This window comes from Molossus molossus, unplaced genomic scaffold (genome assembly GCF_014108415.1).
Source record: "Molossus molossus isolate mMolMol1 unplaced genomic scaffold, mMolMol1.p scaffold_m16_p_12, whole genome shotgun sequence".
Classification (NCBI taxonomy): Eukaryota; Metazoa; Chordata; class Mammalia; order Chiroptera; family Molossidae; genus Molossus; species Molossus molossus.
Window position 1 is genome coordinate 85,305,913 of NW_023425347.1, and position 15,002 is coordinate 85,320,914.

General features: G+C 38.2%; 1 protein-coding gene across 5 annotated transcripts in view; it reads left to right on the forward strand.

Moving 5' to 3' along the window:
• EYA3 (EYA transcriptional coactivator and phosphatase 3) overlaps positions 1 to 15,002 on the forward strand; it is a 106,753-nt gene that overhangs the window by 74,274 nt on the left and 17,477 nt on the right. For all 5 annotated transcript variants that reach the window (XM_036256723.1, XM_036256720.1, XM_036256719.1 and 2 more), the window contains 5 exons: positions 1,434 to 1,573; positions 7,968 to 8,051; positions 9,778 to 9,867; positions 11,936 to 11,994; positions 14,452 to 14,612. In XM_036256723.1, coding sequence (XP_036112616.1) covers positions 1,434 to 1,573; positions 7,968 to 8,051; positions 9,778 to 9,867; positions 11,936 to 11,994; positions 14,452 to 14,612 — 534 coding nt within the window. The remainder of the gene's footprint in view (positions 1 to 1,433; positions 1,574 to 7,967; positions 8,052 to 9,777; positions 9,868 to 11,935; positions 11,995 to 14,451; positions 14,613 to 15,002) is intronic.

Genomic DNA, 15,002 nt, shown 5'->3' on the forward strand with positions numbered 1-15,002 from the left:
AATATAACCACAATTCTATTATCCTATCTAAAATAATTCAATAACAATTCCTTAATATCATAAAGTACCAAGAGGTATTCATATTTCCAGTTTTAGTATAAATATTAGGAGTTTTGTTTTTCTTTTTACAGTTTGTTTAAATTAGGATCCAAGTAAGGTCCATACATTGTGATTGGTAGATACATATGTTGTCTCTTTTAACCTATAAATTCCTCCATCTCCTTTTTTCTTTCCCCTGTGTACTTTTTGTATAAGAAACTATTGTTTATCCCATAGCATGTCCCTGAATTTTGTTGCTTATTTCCCTATAGGGTACTTTAACGTGTCCTGCTGCCTACTGTATGTTATTGTAAATTAGTAAATGGATCTAGAGCAGTTGTTTTCTTTTTTTTTATCCTTACCTGAGGATATTTTTGCATTTATTTTCAGAGAGGGAGGGAGAGAGAGAGAGAGAAACATCAGTGTGAGAGAGACACATCAACTGGTTGCCACCCACACAACCCCAACCAGGGCCAGGGACAAACTGCAACCGAGGTATGTGCCCTTAGCGGGATCCAAACCCAGGACTCTCTGGTCCGTGGGCCAATGCTCTAACCACCGGCCAGGGCTAGAGCAGTGTTTTTCAATTAGAGGCAATATTGTGCTGTGTGCCATCTATCCTACCCCCTTTGACATTTGGCAGTATATAAAGACATTTTTGTTTGTCACACTGGGTGAAGGTGCTACCAGTTTCTAGAGTGTAGAGACCAAGGATGCTGTTTAATCAGACATCCTACAACACACAGAAGAGAGCACACTCACAACAACAATTGTCTGACCCAAATTGTTAATTGTGCCAAGCTGAGAAACTCTGATCTAGAAGCTTGATCAGATTCGGGTTTTTTGTTTTTTTTGTTTTTGGCAAAACAACTATATAGACGTGTTGGGAGGCAGGCATATAAATTCTAGTTATAACTCTCTTTGCAATGTTAGAAGCTGTTAATGTTCAATGTCCAGTTCTGCATTCCCAGATTACATAGATAAAGTTTGGTTATTTATCCTTTATCTCTGCAGTATGATTCTTTTGTTGTTGTTGTTGTTGTTGTTGTTAATCCTCCCTTGAGGATATTTTTTCATTGATTTTTAGATAGAGTGGGAGAAGGCAGGGGGAGTGGGAGAGGGAGAGAGAAACATCAATGTGAGAGAGACACATTGATTGGTTGCCTCTCGAATAACACTGACCAGGGCCAGGGATCAAACCTGCATCCCAGGTATGTGCCCTTGACTGGGAGTTGAACCTGCCATCCCTCGGTCCTTTGGCTGACACTCTGACCGCTGAGCCAAACTGGCCAGGGCTTCGATATGATTCTTAAGGGCAGATGCTAACCCTCTTCCTGCTCTGGTTCTTATAGCCTGTGACTACTGGCAGTAAATGTCTTGTTTTTTCTTTCCAGGAGACCCTTCTACAAGCCCATCTTTGTCCCAGACTACACCAAGTAAAGATGCTGATGACCAATCCAGGAAAAACATGACTGGAAAGAACCGGGGCAAGCGGAAAGCTGATGCCAGCTCTTCCCAGGACAGTGAATTGGAAGTATGGGAAGAAATTCCTTTGAGTTACCTACTTTGGTTTTTTTCCTCATTTCTTAAGTATATCAAACATGTCTGAAACTCACAGGATAATATGGTTCTGTGTTGTGTACCCTTTAATTCCTGGACAAGAGAAACTGTGTTGGCCAAGTGAAAAGAGAAATGTAAAGATACATTTGTCTATGCCCATAACTTTCCATATTACTTCAGATGCTTTTACCAAAAACATCAAAAAAGCTGTTCTCTTTAAGGGAAAGAACAAACTGTTCTCTATATTCCAGAGGAGAACAGAAAGAACAGTGCATCCTATTCAGAAAGCAGAGGGTGTCACAAGTAATGTCATAATTGTTTGCCATTCAGAAATCTCAAAGTAAAATGAGAAGACTAGAGGGCTTTAGGCCAGGTTTCGGTGAAATATGCAACCAGATCTGGTAACTTATTAATGAGATTTACACTCATTTATTCTGTGGTTAAGCACTGAATGTATTTTATAGATATTCATTTGGCTTCATTATTAAAAAGACTAGAAAGTCATACAAACTACTAATAATACTAAAGTTATTATATTATTCTTTTTGGTTTTTTTTTCAATTTTTCTATATCATTTAGTAAGGAGAAAAACTGTATTTGAAAATGAGTTCATTCATAGGTGCTCTGAAGACATAGTAAATTGAAACTGTATTTGGAGCCTCTCTTCCCCTTTATTCGTGGTGGGGGATAAGAAAGAAAGAAAGAGCCCTAGCTGGTTTTGCTCAGCAGTTAGAGTGTCGGCCTGTGGTCCAGAGACCTGGGTTCGGTTCCCACGAAGGGCACGTACCTTGGTTGCAGTTTGTCCCCAGCCCCATTGGGTCGTGTGGGTGGCAACCACTCGATGTGTCTCTTTCGCATTGATGTTTCTCTCTCTCTCTCTCTCTCTCTCTCTCCTCCCCCCCCCCCCCCACTCTATCTGAACAAAAAATGGAAAAAAATGTCCTTGGGTGTGGATTAAAAAAAGAAAGAAAATCTAAAGTCCTAATATATTTCTTGGGAAAAACAGAGAGAACTCACTCATTTTTAAAAATTGTGGCAAAGACCTAACCAGTTTGGCTCAGCAGTTAAAACATCAGCCCGAGGACCAAAGAGTCGCGGGTTCAATTTCGGTCAAGGGCACCACCTCGGTTGGGGTTCAATCACTGGCCCTGGTCAGGGGTCATGTGGGAGGCAGCCAATCCGTGTGTCTTTCTTACATTGATGTTTTTCTCTCTCTTTCTCCCTCCCACTCTATCTGAAAATCAGTAGATAAATATCCTCAGGAGAGAAATAAATGAATGAATGAATGAATGAATGAATGAATGAATGAAATGAAATTGTAAGATATACATAACATAGTATTTACTATTTTTAAGTGTGATTTAATGGCATTAATTATTTTCACGATGTTATTTGATTGTTACCACTAGTTCCATGATCCTAAACAAAAACTCTGTACCCATTAAACAGTAACTCCCTATTCTCTACCCCACTCGCCCCTACTAACTAACCTCTGTTCTACTTTCTGTCTCTTTGAATTTGCCTGTTCTAGATCTTGTAAATCTTAAAATATCCATCCTTTTATGTTAGGCTTATTTCATTTAGCATGTTTTCAGGGTCCTTCCATGTTATAGCAAGCATAAGAACTTTGTTCCTTGTTATGACTGAATATTTCACTGTAGTATTATATATATACCACATTTTGTTTATCTGTTCATCTCTTGATGGACACCTGGGGTTTTTTCACCTGTGAAGTATTGTAAATAATGCTGCTATGAACATTGCTATACAAGTATCTCTTTGAGTCTCTCTTTTCGATTATTTTGGGTAAACCTAGGAATAGAATTGCTGGATCATATGGTAATTCTATGTTCAACTTCTTAAGGAACCACCAAAATGTTTTCCATGGTGGCTGCACCATTTTACTTTCCCATCAGCAGTGTATGAGGGCTTCAATTTCTCTACATCCTCACCAACAGTTATTTCTCATATTTTTTATAATAGGCATCCTAACAGGTGAAGTGGTATCTCATTGTGGTTTTGATTTTCATTTCCTTAATGACTAATAATGTTGAACATCTTTTCCATATATTTATCAGCCATTTGTTTATTTTTTTTTTGGAGAAATGTCTGTTCAAATCCCTTGTCTTTTATTTTCTTAACCCTCACCCAAGGATATGTTCATTGATTTTAGAGAGAAAGGAAGTGGGGGAGAGAGAGAGAAACATTGGTTACCTCCCATACGCACCATGACTGGGGATTGAACCAGCAACCTAGGTATGTATACTCTGACCAGTAATAAAACCTGAAACCTTTTTGGTGTAGGGGATGACGCTCCAACCAACTGGGCCACCCGGCTAGAGCCCTTGCCCATTTTTTAATTGGGTTGTTTGTTTTTATTGAGTTTTAGGAATTTTTTTGTATATGCTAAATATTAATCCCTTATCAGATATATGATGTACAAATATTACCTCCCATTCTGTAGATTGTCTCTTCACTCTCTGGATGGCATCCTTTGATGTACAAAAATTTTACATTTTTATGAAATTGTTTTTCTTTCATTACTTTGCTTTTGGTATTATACCTAAGAATACAAGGTTATGATCATACTTAAGTTTTCTCCTAAGAGTTTTATTGTTTTGGCTCCTAAATTAGGTCTTTGATCCATATTGAGTTCATTTTTGTTTTTTTCTTTTGTTTTTTTAATCCTCTCCTGAGGACATTTTTCCATTTTTTGTTCAGATAGAGTAGGAGGGAGAGAGAGGAAGAGAGAGAGAAACATCGATGTTAAAGGGACACATCGAGTGGCTGCCACCTGCATGACCAACCAGGGCCGGGGACAAACTGCAACCGAGGTACATGCCCTTAGCGGGAACCGAACCCGGGTCTCTCGGGACCGCAGGCCGACACTCTAATCGCTGAGCCAAACCGGCCAGGGCCATATTGAGTTAATTTTTGTATATGGTGTAAAGTAAGGCTCTAATTTCATTCTTTTTTTTTGTTCTTTATTGATTTTAGAGAGAGGAAAGGAGAGAGAGAAACATTGATGAGAGAGAACATCAATTGGCCGCCTCCTACATGTCCCCCACTGGGGACTTGGCCCACAACCTGGGCATGTACCCTGACTGGGAATTGAACTGGTGACCTCCTGGTTCATGGGTTGACGCTCAACCACTGAGCCACACTGGCCGGGCTCAAATTTCATTCTTTTTTTTTTATCCTCACCCGAGGACATTTTTCCATTTTTTGTTCAGGTAGAGTGGGAGGGAGAGAGAGGAACAGAGAGAGAGAGAGAGAAACATCGACGTGAAAGGAACACATCGAGTGGCTGCCACCCGCATGACCTACCAGGACTGGGGACAAACTGCAACCGAGGCACGTGCCCTTAGCGGGAACTGAACCCGGGTCTCTCTGGACCGCAGGCCGACGCTCTAACCACTGAGCCAAACCGGCCAGGGCTCAAATTTCATTCTTTTTGCACATGAATATCTAAATTTTTCCAGCACTTGTTGGAAAGAATTTCCTTTTTCCATTAACCGGTCTGGGTTTCCTTGTTAAAAAAAAAAAAAGTCGCCCTGGCCGGTTTGGCTCAGCGGTTAGAGCGTTGGCCTGCGGTCCAGAGAGACCTGGGTTCGGTTCCCGCTAAGGGCATGTACCTCAGTTGCAGTTTGTCCCCGGCCCTGGTTTGGTCGTGTGGGTGGCGACCACTTGATGTGTCCGTTTCACATCAAGGTTTGTCTCTCTCTCTCTCTCTCTCTCTCTCTCTCTCCCTCCCACTCTATCTGAACAAAATATGGAAAAATATCCTTGGGTGAGGATTTAAAAAAAAAAAGGTCAATTGACCATATATGTCAGGGTTTATTTCTGGGCTCTCTTCTATGTCATTGGTCTATGTGTCTGTCTATCTTTATGTTAATACCACATTGATTTGATTACTGTAGCCTTGTAGAAAGTTTTGAAATCAGGACGTATGAGTCTTTCAACTTTGTTTTTTCAAGGTTATTTTGGCTATTTGGGAACCCTTGAGATTCTATATGAACTTTATAATGAGTTTTTCTATTGCTTAAAAGAAAAGAAAACACTTGGATTTCTGATGGGGATTGCATTGATTTTGTAGATTGCTTTGGTTAGTATTGTCATCTTAACAAAGTTAATTAAGTCTTTCATCCATGAACATAGGGCATCTTTCTATTTAGGTCTGTCTTCTTTCATTTCCTTCAGCAATATTTTATAGTTTTTAGTGTATACGTCTTTCACCTCCTCAGATATATTACTAAGTATTTTATTACTTTTATGCTCTTGTAAATGGAATTGTTTGTTAAATTTCTGTTAGAATTATTCATTGCAAGTATACAGATATATAACTGATTTCTGAATTAATTTATTGGCTCTAACAATTTTTTGTGGATTTTTTAGTATTTTCTACATATAAGATCATATCATTTGCAGAGATACTTTTACTTCTTTCCAGTTTGAGAACCATTTTTTTCCTTTTCTTGCCAAATTATTCTGTCTAGATTCTCTAGTACTGTGTTGAATAGAAGGGGTGTAAACAGGTATACTTGTCTTATTTCTGATCTCAGAGGCAAAGCTTTCCATCTTTCACCATTGAGTATATTAGCTGTGGGGTTTTTTTTTTTGTTTTGTTTTGTTTTTATCCTCACCCGAGGACTTTTTTCCATTTTTTGTTCAGGTAGAGTGGGAGGGGGAGAGAGAGGAACAGAGAGAGAGAAACATCGATGTGAAGGGACACATCGAGTGGTTGCCACCCGCACAACCAACCAGGGCCGGGGACAAACTGCAACCGAGGTACGTGCCCTTAGCAGGAACCGAACCCGGGTCTCTCAGGACCGCAGGCCAACGCTCTAACCGCTGAGCCAAACCGGCCAGGGCTAGCTGTGGGTTTTTTATATATGGTCTTTATTATGTTGAGGGAGTCCCCTTCTGTTTCTAGTTAATTGGATTTTATCATGTAAGTGTGTTGAGTTTTGTCAGATGCTTTTTCTGCATTAATTGAGGTGACCACGTGTGTTTTTTCCCCTCTATTCTGTTAATATGCTTCTTTGTTACATTGATTCATTTTCATACGTTGATCCGTTCTTACATCCTGGAAACAAATCCCATTTGGTTGTGATGCGTAATTCTTTTAATATGCTGCTGAATTTTGTTTATTTGTATTTTGTTGAGGATTTTTGCATCAATGTTCATATGTATGTTTGTTGTTCTATACTTCTTTTTTTTTTTTTCTTGTAGTGTTTTTATATGACTTTGGTATGGGGTAATGTTGGCTTCATAGAGTGAATTAAGAAGTGTTCCCTCCTCTTCAACTTTTTGGACTAGCTTAAGAAGGATTGGTGTTAATTCTTCTGTTTAATGTTTGGTATAATTTACCAGTAAAGCCATCTTGTCCTGAGCTTTTCTTTCTTAGGATGTTTTTGATAACTTATCCAACTACCTGACCAGTTAAAGTTCCATTCAGAATTTCTGTTTCTTCTTGAGTCACTTGGCACTTTGTGTATTTCTAGAATTGTGTCCATTTCATCTAGATTATTTGTTGGTATACAACTGTTCATACTATTCTCTTATAATCTTTTTTATTTCTGTAAAATTGGTAATAATGTTCATTTCTGGTTTTAGTAATCTGATTCTTCTCTCTTTTTTCTTAGTCAGTCTAGCTAAAAGTTGTCAATTTGGTAGATCTTTGTAAAGAACTAACTTTTAGTTTTGTTGACTTTTTTGCTATTATTTTTCTGTTCTGTACTTTATCTCTATTCCAACTTTTATTATTTCCGTCCTTCTGCTGGCTTTTTCTAGTGCCTTAAATTGTACAGTTAGGTTATCAATTGAGATCTTACTTCTCTTTTAAGGTATGCATTTACAGTTGTATATTTCCCTCTTAACACTGCTTTCACTGCATTCCATAAATTTTGTTTTGTTGTGTGTGTGTGTGTGTGTTTTTTTATCCTCACCCAAGGACATTTTTGCATTTATCTTCAGGTAGAGTGGGAGGGAGAGAAAGAAACATCGATGTTAGAGAGACACATTGACTGGTTGCCAGCCACATGACCCCAACCGGGGCCGGGGACAAACCGCAACCGAGGTACATGCCCTTAGCGGGAACCAAACCCAAGACTCTCTGGTCTTGGGCTGACACTCTAACCGCTGAGCCAAACCGGCCAAGTCTGTTTTGTTGTGTTTTTATTTTCATTCATCTCAAAGTATTTTGTAATTTCTCTTGTGATTTCTTCTTTGATCCTTGGTTACTTAAGATAGTGTTGTTTAATTTTCACATATGTATGAATTTTTCAGTTTTTCATTAACTTCTTGCTTTATTCCATTGTGATTAGAAAAGATGTTCACTCATTACTTTTTATATTTTCCTCCCTCAGCGGGTATTTCTGTGGGACTTGGATGAAACCATCATCATCTTTCACTCCCTTCTTACTGGATCCTATGCCCAGAAGTATGGAAAGGTAATTTGAGTTTTTCTTCCTTTGTTGTAACTGTCCCTCTTCTGGCTATAAGAGCAGGTAACCAAAATCACTTTCTCTGCTACTCTACCTTACCTTTTGGCCTTTCCGTGTTAAATTTTACCTAATAGCTTGTACCAGGCAGGTTCCTTGGTCAGGCAGAGTTGATGATAAAGCTAGAGACTACCCCTAGGACAAGTGCTGAAAGCTGAAGTGCTTTGATGGGTATTTTGTATAAATAAAGTATGGGAATGATGCTCAAAACAGAGTGGAGTTTTGGGATTATGTATTCCAAAGACCAATTTATTATTCCTTAAGTTACTTTTTTTTTATCCTCACCTGAGGACATTTTTTCATTTTTTGTTCAGATAGAGTGGGAGGGAGAGAGAGGAAGAGAGAGAGAGAAACATCGACCTGAAAGGGACACATCGAGTGGCCCGCATGACCAACCAGGGCCGGGGACAAACTGCAACCGAGGTACGTGCCCTTAGTGGGAACCGAACCCAGGTCTCTCTGGACCACAGGCCGACACTCTAACCGCTGAGCCAAACCGGCCAGGGCTCCTTAAGTTACTTTTAACAGCCCAAACTGGGCATTTCATTTAGCTGAGTATATGCCAGATATGTAAGTTCAAAATACAGATAAAATATAAAGTATCTTTCTAAAATAGATTATATACCTTCTTAAATATACCAAGCAGAATTTAACTTGTTTAGTGATTAATATAAACATCAGTTTTAATGGAGGGATGAGCTATTTTTGAGCTATATATTTCTACACCAAATTACCTTCAGACTCCTATTTTTCTGTTTCTATGAATACATTTTATAAAACTATCTGCCTCTTTTGTTCTCTTATTATTCCCATTTATTCCTTACTGTCACTAATGTTTGTGTTAGAAGTAATTTCCACCAGCTTTTAGTTTATAGACTGGCTCATGTGCTATATAGCCAAGTTGTTTATAAAAGAATATAACAAGAGCATACAGCCTCTAAATGAATACCTGGCTGTTCATTTTAAAGCTAAGTGCATTGCCCTGGCCGGTTTGGCTCAGCAGTTAGAGTGTCGGCCTGTGGACCAGGGAGTCCCGGGTTCGGTACCCGCTAAGGGCATGTACCTTGGTTGCAGTTTGTCCCTGGCCCCGGTTGGGGTTGGGTGGGTGGCATCCACTCGATGTGTCTCTCTCTCTCTCTTCCTCCCTCTCTCCCTCCTGCTCTGTCTGAAGATAAATGTAAAAATGTCCTCAGGTGAGGATAATAAAAAAATAAATAAAAATAAAGCTAAGTGCATTGCTTTTCCTACATCTGTTTTGACTCTTCAGCCTTTGTTTATGTATTTCCTGGTTGTTGAGATTGTCGGTTAACTGACTTCTGTGTTATACTGTGTGTGTGTGGAAAATAATGGAAGATAATGGGTGTTACAATATTAATATTTTAGCAATACGCAGACTATCTCCTGAAACAGGAACTTTCCCCCCAAAATTAAGGTTTTGTGTTTTTCTTTTAAGTGGGTTTAGTTTTCTAGAAACGAACATCCTGAAATTTTTAACTTTTCACAATTCCAGATTCTTATAACTGTGAATGGAATTGCATCAGTAATAATTTTTGGAAACACTATTATGGGTCTGTGTTGTTTTGGCCTTGACCCAAAATAATTTTGAAATGTTTAAGGATCAGAACTAGTGCTGTGAGTACCAAGTCAAACAAAATGTTCTCTTATTGTATTCCAGGACCCAACAGTAGTGATTGGCTCTGGTTTAACTATGGAAGAAATGATTTTTGAAGTGGCTGATACACATCTGTTTTTCAATGACTTAGAGGTAAGCATTTTAAATTGTTTCTGTGCATCACTGAAACATTTTGTTCAATAACTATTTAGTAAACCTGTACTTATTGTATTTAGTGGAAATGTGGTTAGGGTGGGTATGGAGAGGCCAGCTGGCCACTTAGATCTATGTAGTCTTGCAGGAATAGTGCCTTGGTTAGGTCACCACCGTCTTGGTTCTGGCCCTCAGATTTTATTGGCTCAAAATTTGATTTTTGTTCTGGAAGTTATCTAGCTGTAGGGGAAATGCCAACCCATTAGGCAGAACACTGATACATAAATCAACATTCTAACTTATTTGTATATATTAAATAATATGTAAGGTGGGTTTGATTACTTGTGTTCTTAAGTACATTTGACTGTTCTCTATTTTATCTTCTTAAAAGAGTCTTTAAATTTGTCAGATCTATAAATGACTGCTGTAACTCATTATATTTTGTACATGCTGATTTTCCATGTATGAATTAGTCTTGACATCCAGAATCATTTTATAGTTAAGTAAAAGGAAAACCAAGAAACACTGAGAGCTTCTTGGTGAATTTTTTGGCTTTGACATTTGAGTTAACCTTTAAGGTAAACATGGTTTAAAGGAAAGAACACAACTGGGAGTCAGAAGACTAGAGTGTAAGTCCCCAGTTAGGAAAGTTATCTTTCCATTTTCGGGCCTCAGTTAAGCAGTTATTCTACACAAGAAACTAGTAACAATTGTTCTGTTTGGGGAGGGGGATACGTTGCTGGGACACAGAAGTAAGAGCAAACTTGTCACTTTATGTCTTTTTGAATTTTGAGCTGTGTACCACATATATTACCTAGTTTTAAAAATAGTAAAAATTTTAAAGTAAAATAAGATAGCATTTTATAAACACGGAGTGATTCTATTCCTTCTAAAATATAACCTAGTTCTATTTAACAGACAATTCTCCAACAAATTAAATTAATAGGGCTCTAAACTCCATACTTTTGTCTAAGCTCCACAATGCTTTAATCTTTCCTCAACTTCACATGTTGATAAGTTAGAACATCAGAGTTTTTATTCAGCAAACATTTGTTGAAAACCTACTATGTGCCAGTAATTATTGCCAAATTGTATTTGTAATGATTTTCTAGACATAGTCCTCACTCAGGACTGAAAGTTCTGTGAAGAATTTGACCTGAATGTGTTCCTGCCCCCCAGGTCAGTGGTTCTTAACTTTAGGGGGCATAAGAATCACCTGGGGACCTTGTTAAAAATGAAGATTCTAGGACTTCACTCCCAGAAATTCTGATTCAAGTAGGTCTGGAGTGGACCCAAGAATATACATTTTTTAAAAAAATTTCCCCAGAGGATTCTGATGCAAGTGGACATTACAACACTGCCCTAGGTGATGTTAGAGGAGTGAATCTGTTCAAGTTAGGCAGTGGGTGGCATTTTATGTCAGTAGTAATGTGGACTTGGTGGAAAGAACTTTGGATTTGAATTAGAAGGCTCTTTCTAGTTTCTTTCTACCACTCACTTGGGTAAATCATTTCACCTCACTCTTATAACATGAGGAGATTGACTTAGACAACCTCTTCCGAGTACCAAGTTTGAATATATAAATTTCTGTTTCGGTCACTTTCAGTTTTGATACCACACTCTACCAACATCTGTTTCTTCTGCTAGAATTTATTGGGTACATGCTGGACTAGACTAGAAGGGTACAAAAGCAATGTAAGATAGGGTCATGCCATAAGAGGCCTACAGTGTAATAGAGCTGTCAATCTAGTATGGAACATAGACACACCTGACAATGTAAGGGAACTTGTGCTCATACCAATGAGCTATTGGAAAAATGAATTATTGAGATAAGAGCATAAATGAGGGTTGGGTTGGTTAAGGAAGATTTCATGAAGACTGTGGTATATTAATTAGGCTTTAAAAGAAGATGGACAGCAAGGGGGGTGAGAGTGATACTCCACCCATAAGAGGTCATAAGGTATTTCATCATTCCACCATTGTTTGTGGTGTTTTTACAATACGTCATGGTGGCAATAACACTTCTTCTCACTGGACTGAAATAGTGTATGGTTTTGTCTTTTAATAGGAGTGTGACCAGGTGCATGTGGAAGATGTGGCTTCTGATGACAATGGTCAAGACTTAAGGTGATGGAAACAACGATGCCTTAAACATCAGTACACCTGTTATGCACAAGACACTGTCTAGGTTTAGAGGAAAATAAAGATAAATAAGACACAGCCTTGAAAGAGCTCACAATCTATTAGAGGAGGCAAACATAGTTAATGATAGCATGCAGTATGAGGTGACAATAGAAAATGTGATGGAGCCAGAAAAGAAAGTAGTTCTGATGGGTGTGGGAGCAGGTGGTTGCCAACATTAGAGCGGCCTTTTCTGTGCAGTAGATTTGAGTGTGACCTTGAAGAATGGGTAGCAATGATGGGATAAGGAAAAAGCATTCCACAGTAAAGGATATATTAGTTTCTCTGGCCAGATTTTCTGTCAGAAGTGTGCTTCCAGACTAATTAGTTTTAGATACAAATAAGCATCAGGAATTTTACCAAGAAAACTAATTGTGGGGGTCTGATGGTGTCAGGAATTGCCCCACAGAAGACAAGCTTAAACATTTTATCACAATGAACGCTAAACTAAGGAGATTCCAGTGGCCTGTATGGCTCAGTTATCCCATACACCAGAAGGTGGCGGGTTCAATTCCTGGTTAGAGCACGTGCCTCAGTTGCGGGTTCCATCCCCAGTCAGTGTATGCAAGAGGCGGTAGATCAATATTTCTCTCACATTAATGTCTGTCTCTCTCCCTCCCCCCCCCCCACCCTTGCCCTCTTAAATCAATGAAAGCATGTCCTCAGTAAATATATATATATATTTTTTAATGCTTTTCAGTCTCTCCATTTCTTTCTTGGCTTCTGACCCAGTAGTTTTAGCAAAGAACAACCTAACAATACCTAGCTTCTGTTTATTTAAAGATTTTTTTATAAAAAACCAGTCACATCTTTTCATGTTAATTTGTTTTAATGTTTATCCATTTTCATGGACAAAAAGTTCTTTGTGTCTACCTTAAAATTATTTCATTCATGAATTTGCAAATCCAGAGTAGACCTGGACATATCACTTAGTTAGGACCTGGTCCTGTAGTGCTAAGAAGGATTGTAAGGTCTCACTTCAGGAGCAGTATCCATTCGTTTATGTTGAGCATTATACAGTCATGGAGAGCGCTGTTCTTAGGAGATTTTACCGATCTTTTAAGGAAAATGCTTGGTCTGAAGCAGTTTATGATCCACTTTGAATCCTAGTTGTTTTTTCTCTTATACATGTGGCTAACCTGTAATTACCTATCTTATGTCTTGGCAGCTTTATTTTCTTAAACATAGAATATTGTACAACTTATTGAACTCTGTTTTGACTTGATTAAACTAAGTTGTCTCTAATTCTGTCAAGTCATTTTTAAATTTTTACTTAGGAAGTGTTAATCCATTCCAAACCTATTTAACTATACAAGCATACCTCCTTTTATTGTGCTTCACAGATGTTACATTTTTTACAAATTGAAGGCAAGCCCTGCACCAGCCTTGCTTTATTGCAATATTTGCTTTATTAGGGTGGTCTGGAACCAAACCCATAATATCTCCAAGGTATGCCTATATTAGTTATTTATTGTTGCATAACAAATTATCCCAAAACTTAGTAGCTTAAAATAATAAACATTTATCATCTCATCTCATAGTTTCTGTAAGTCAGAAACTTGAAAGTGACTTAGCTAGATAGTTATGAATTAGTGTCTCTAAGACTGAAACTAAGATATCAGCCAGAGCTGAAATCATCTGAAGGTTTGATTGGAGCTAGAGGACCTGCTTTCAGCCTCTCATCTATGGCTGATCACAGGACACCTCAGTCCCTCACTGTGTGCTTCTGCAAGGGGCAGCTTGAGTGTTCTCATGTGACAGCTGGCTTCTTTCAGAGCAAGTGCTCCAAGAGAGAGCAAGAGAAGCCTAGTCTCTGAAGTCTTAACACTATCACTTCTACCACATTCTGTTTACATTCAGATACATAAAATAATGGGGGGTGGGGGGGAACATCTGTAACAAAAATTAATTAGTTAATTAATTTAAACAATGCATAAGCCACCCAGTGAACTATGAACTTAATAAACTGAAAGAGAACATCCCCATTATCTTACTATTATTAGTATCTTACTATTATTAGTATTATTTTTCTACATAGTTGCAATCATTTTGTATGTGCATACACCAAAATTTTATATTCTGTTTTGTTTTGTTTTTCACTGCAGGATATTCTGTCATTAATGAACAGATGCTTCATGTCAAGCCAACCTCTGTGGGATTCTAATGCTTGAATTATTCTTACCTCTCTTTCCCTAGTCTTCATCCTTTCTTTGATAGAAGTAACAGGGGTGAGATAGAGGACTAGTGAAAGACAGACTGACATATGGAGATTAGGGAAAAGATTCTCAAAGCCATTAGCCTTGGTGTCAGATGCCAGGAATAGGACAGAGAATCCCAGGTAGCATTCATCCAAAAACCCCATGTGGTATAGATTTTAATTTTTATTATCTTCTATCTCTGCAGCAACTACAGTTTCTCAACAGATGGTTTCAGTGGCTCCGGAGGCAGTGGCAGCCATGGTTCCTCTGTGGGTGTACAGGGAGGTGTGGATTGGATGAGAAAACTGGCTTTCCGTTACCGAAAAGTGAGAGAAATCTATGATAAGCATAAAAGCAACGTGGGTGGTAAGTATGGCATACAACCAGTCTGATTTTGTTTTCTTCTCATTTCATGTTTTATTTTCCAGAGATTCCTTAGAACTCCCTGGCAACTGCTTATGAATTTGTACCACAGTAACATTTTAATTCTGTATTAAAAGACATGGAGATTTGATTTAAGCCCTTTGGGGAGGAAGCTCTGCATTTCTCATGGACATATCTTAGCATAACTTTGCAAAATCTTCTTGTTTTTTTTAGACAAATACCTTCTTAAAGGAAATGTGTTCCGTTGATTATATTTGATGACATGGGTTTTATTCTCTGGTCAAAACTACTGTCAGTATGGATTAATAGTTTGCCTTATTTTTTTTTTTTTACTGATATCTCAGGACAAGTCACATATAACTAGTCACTAGG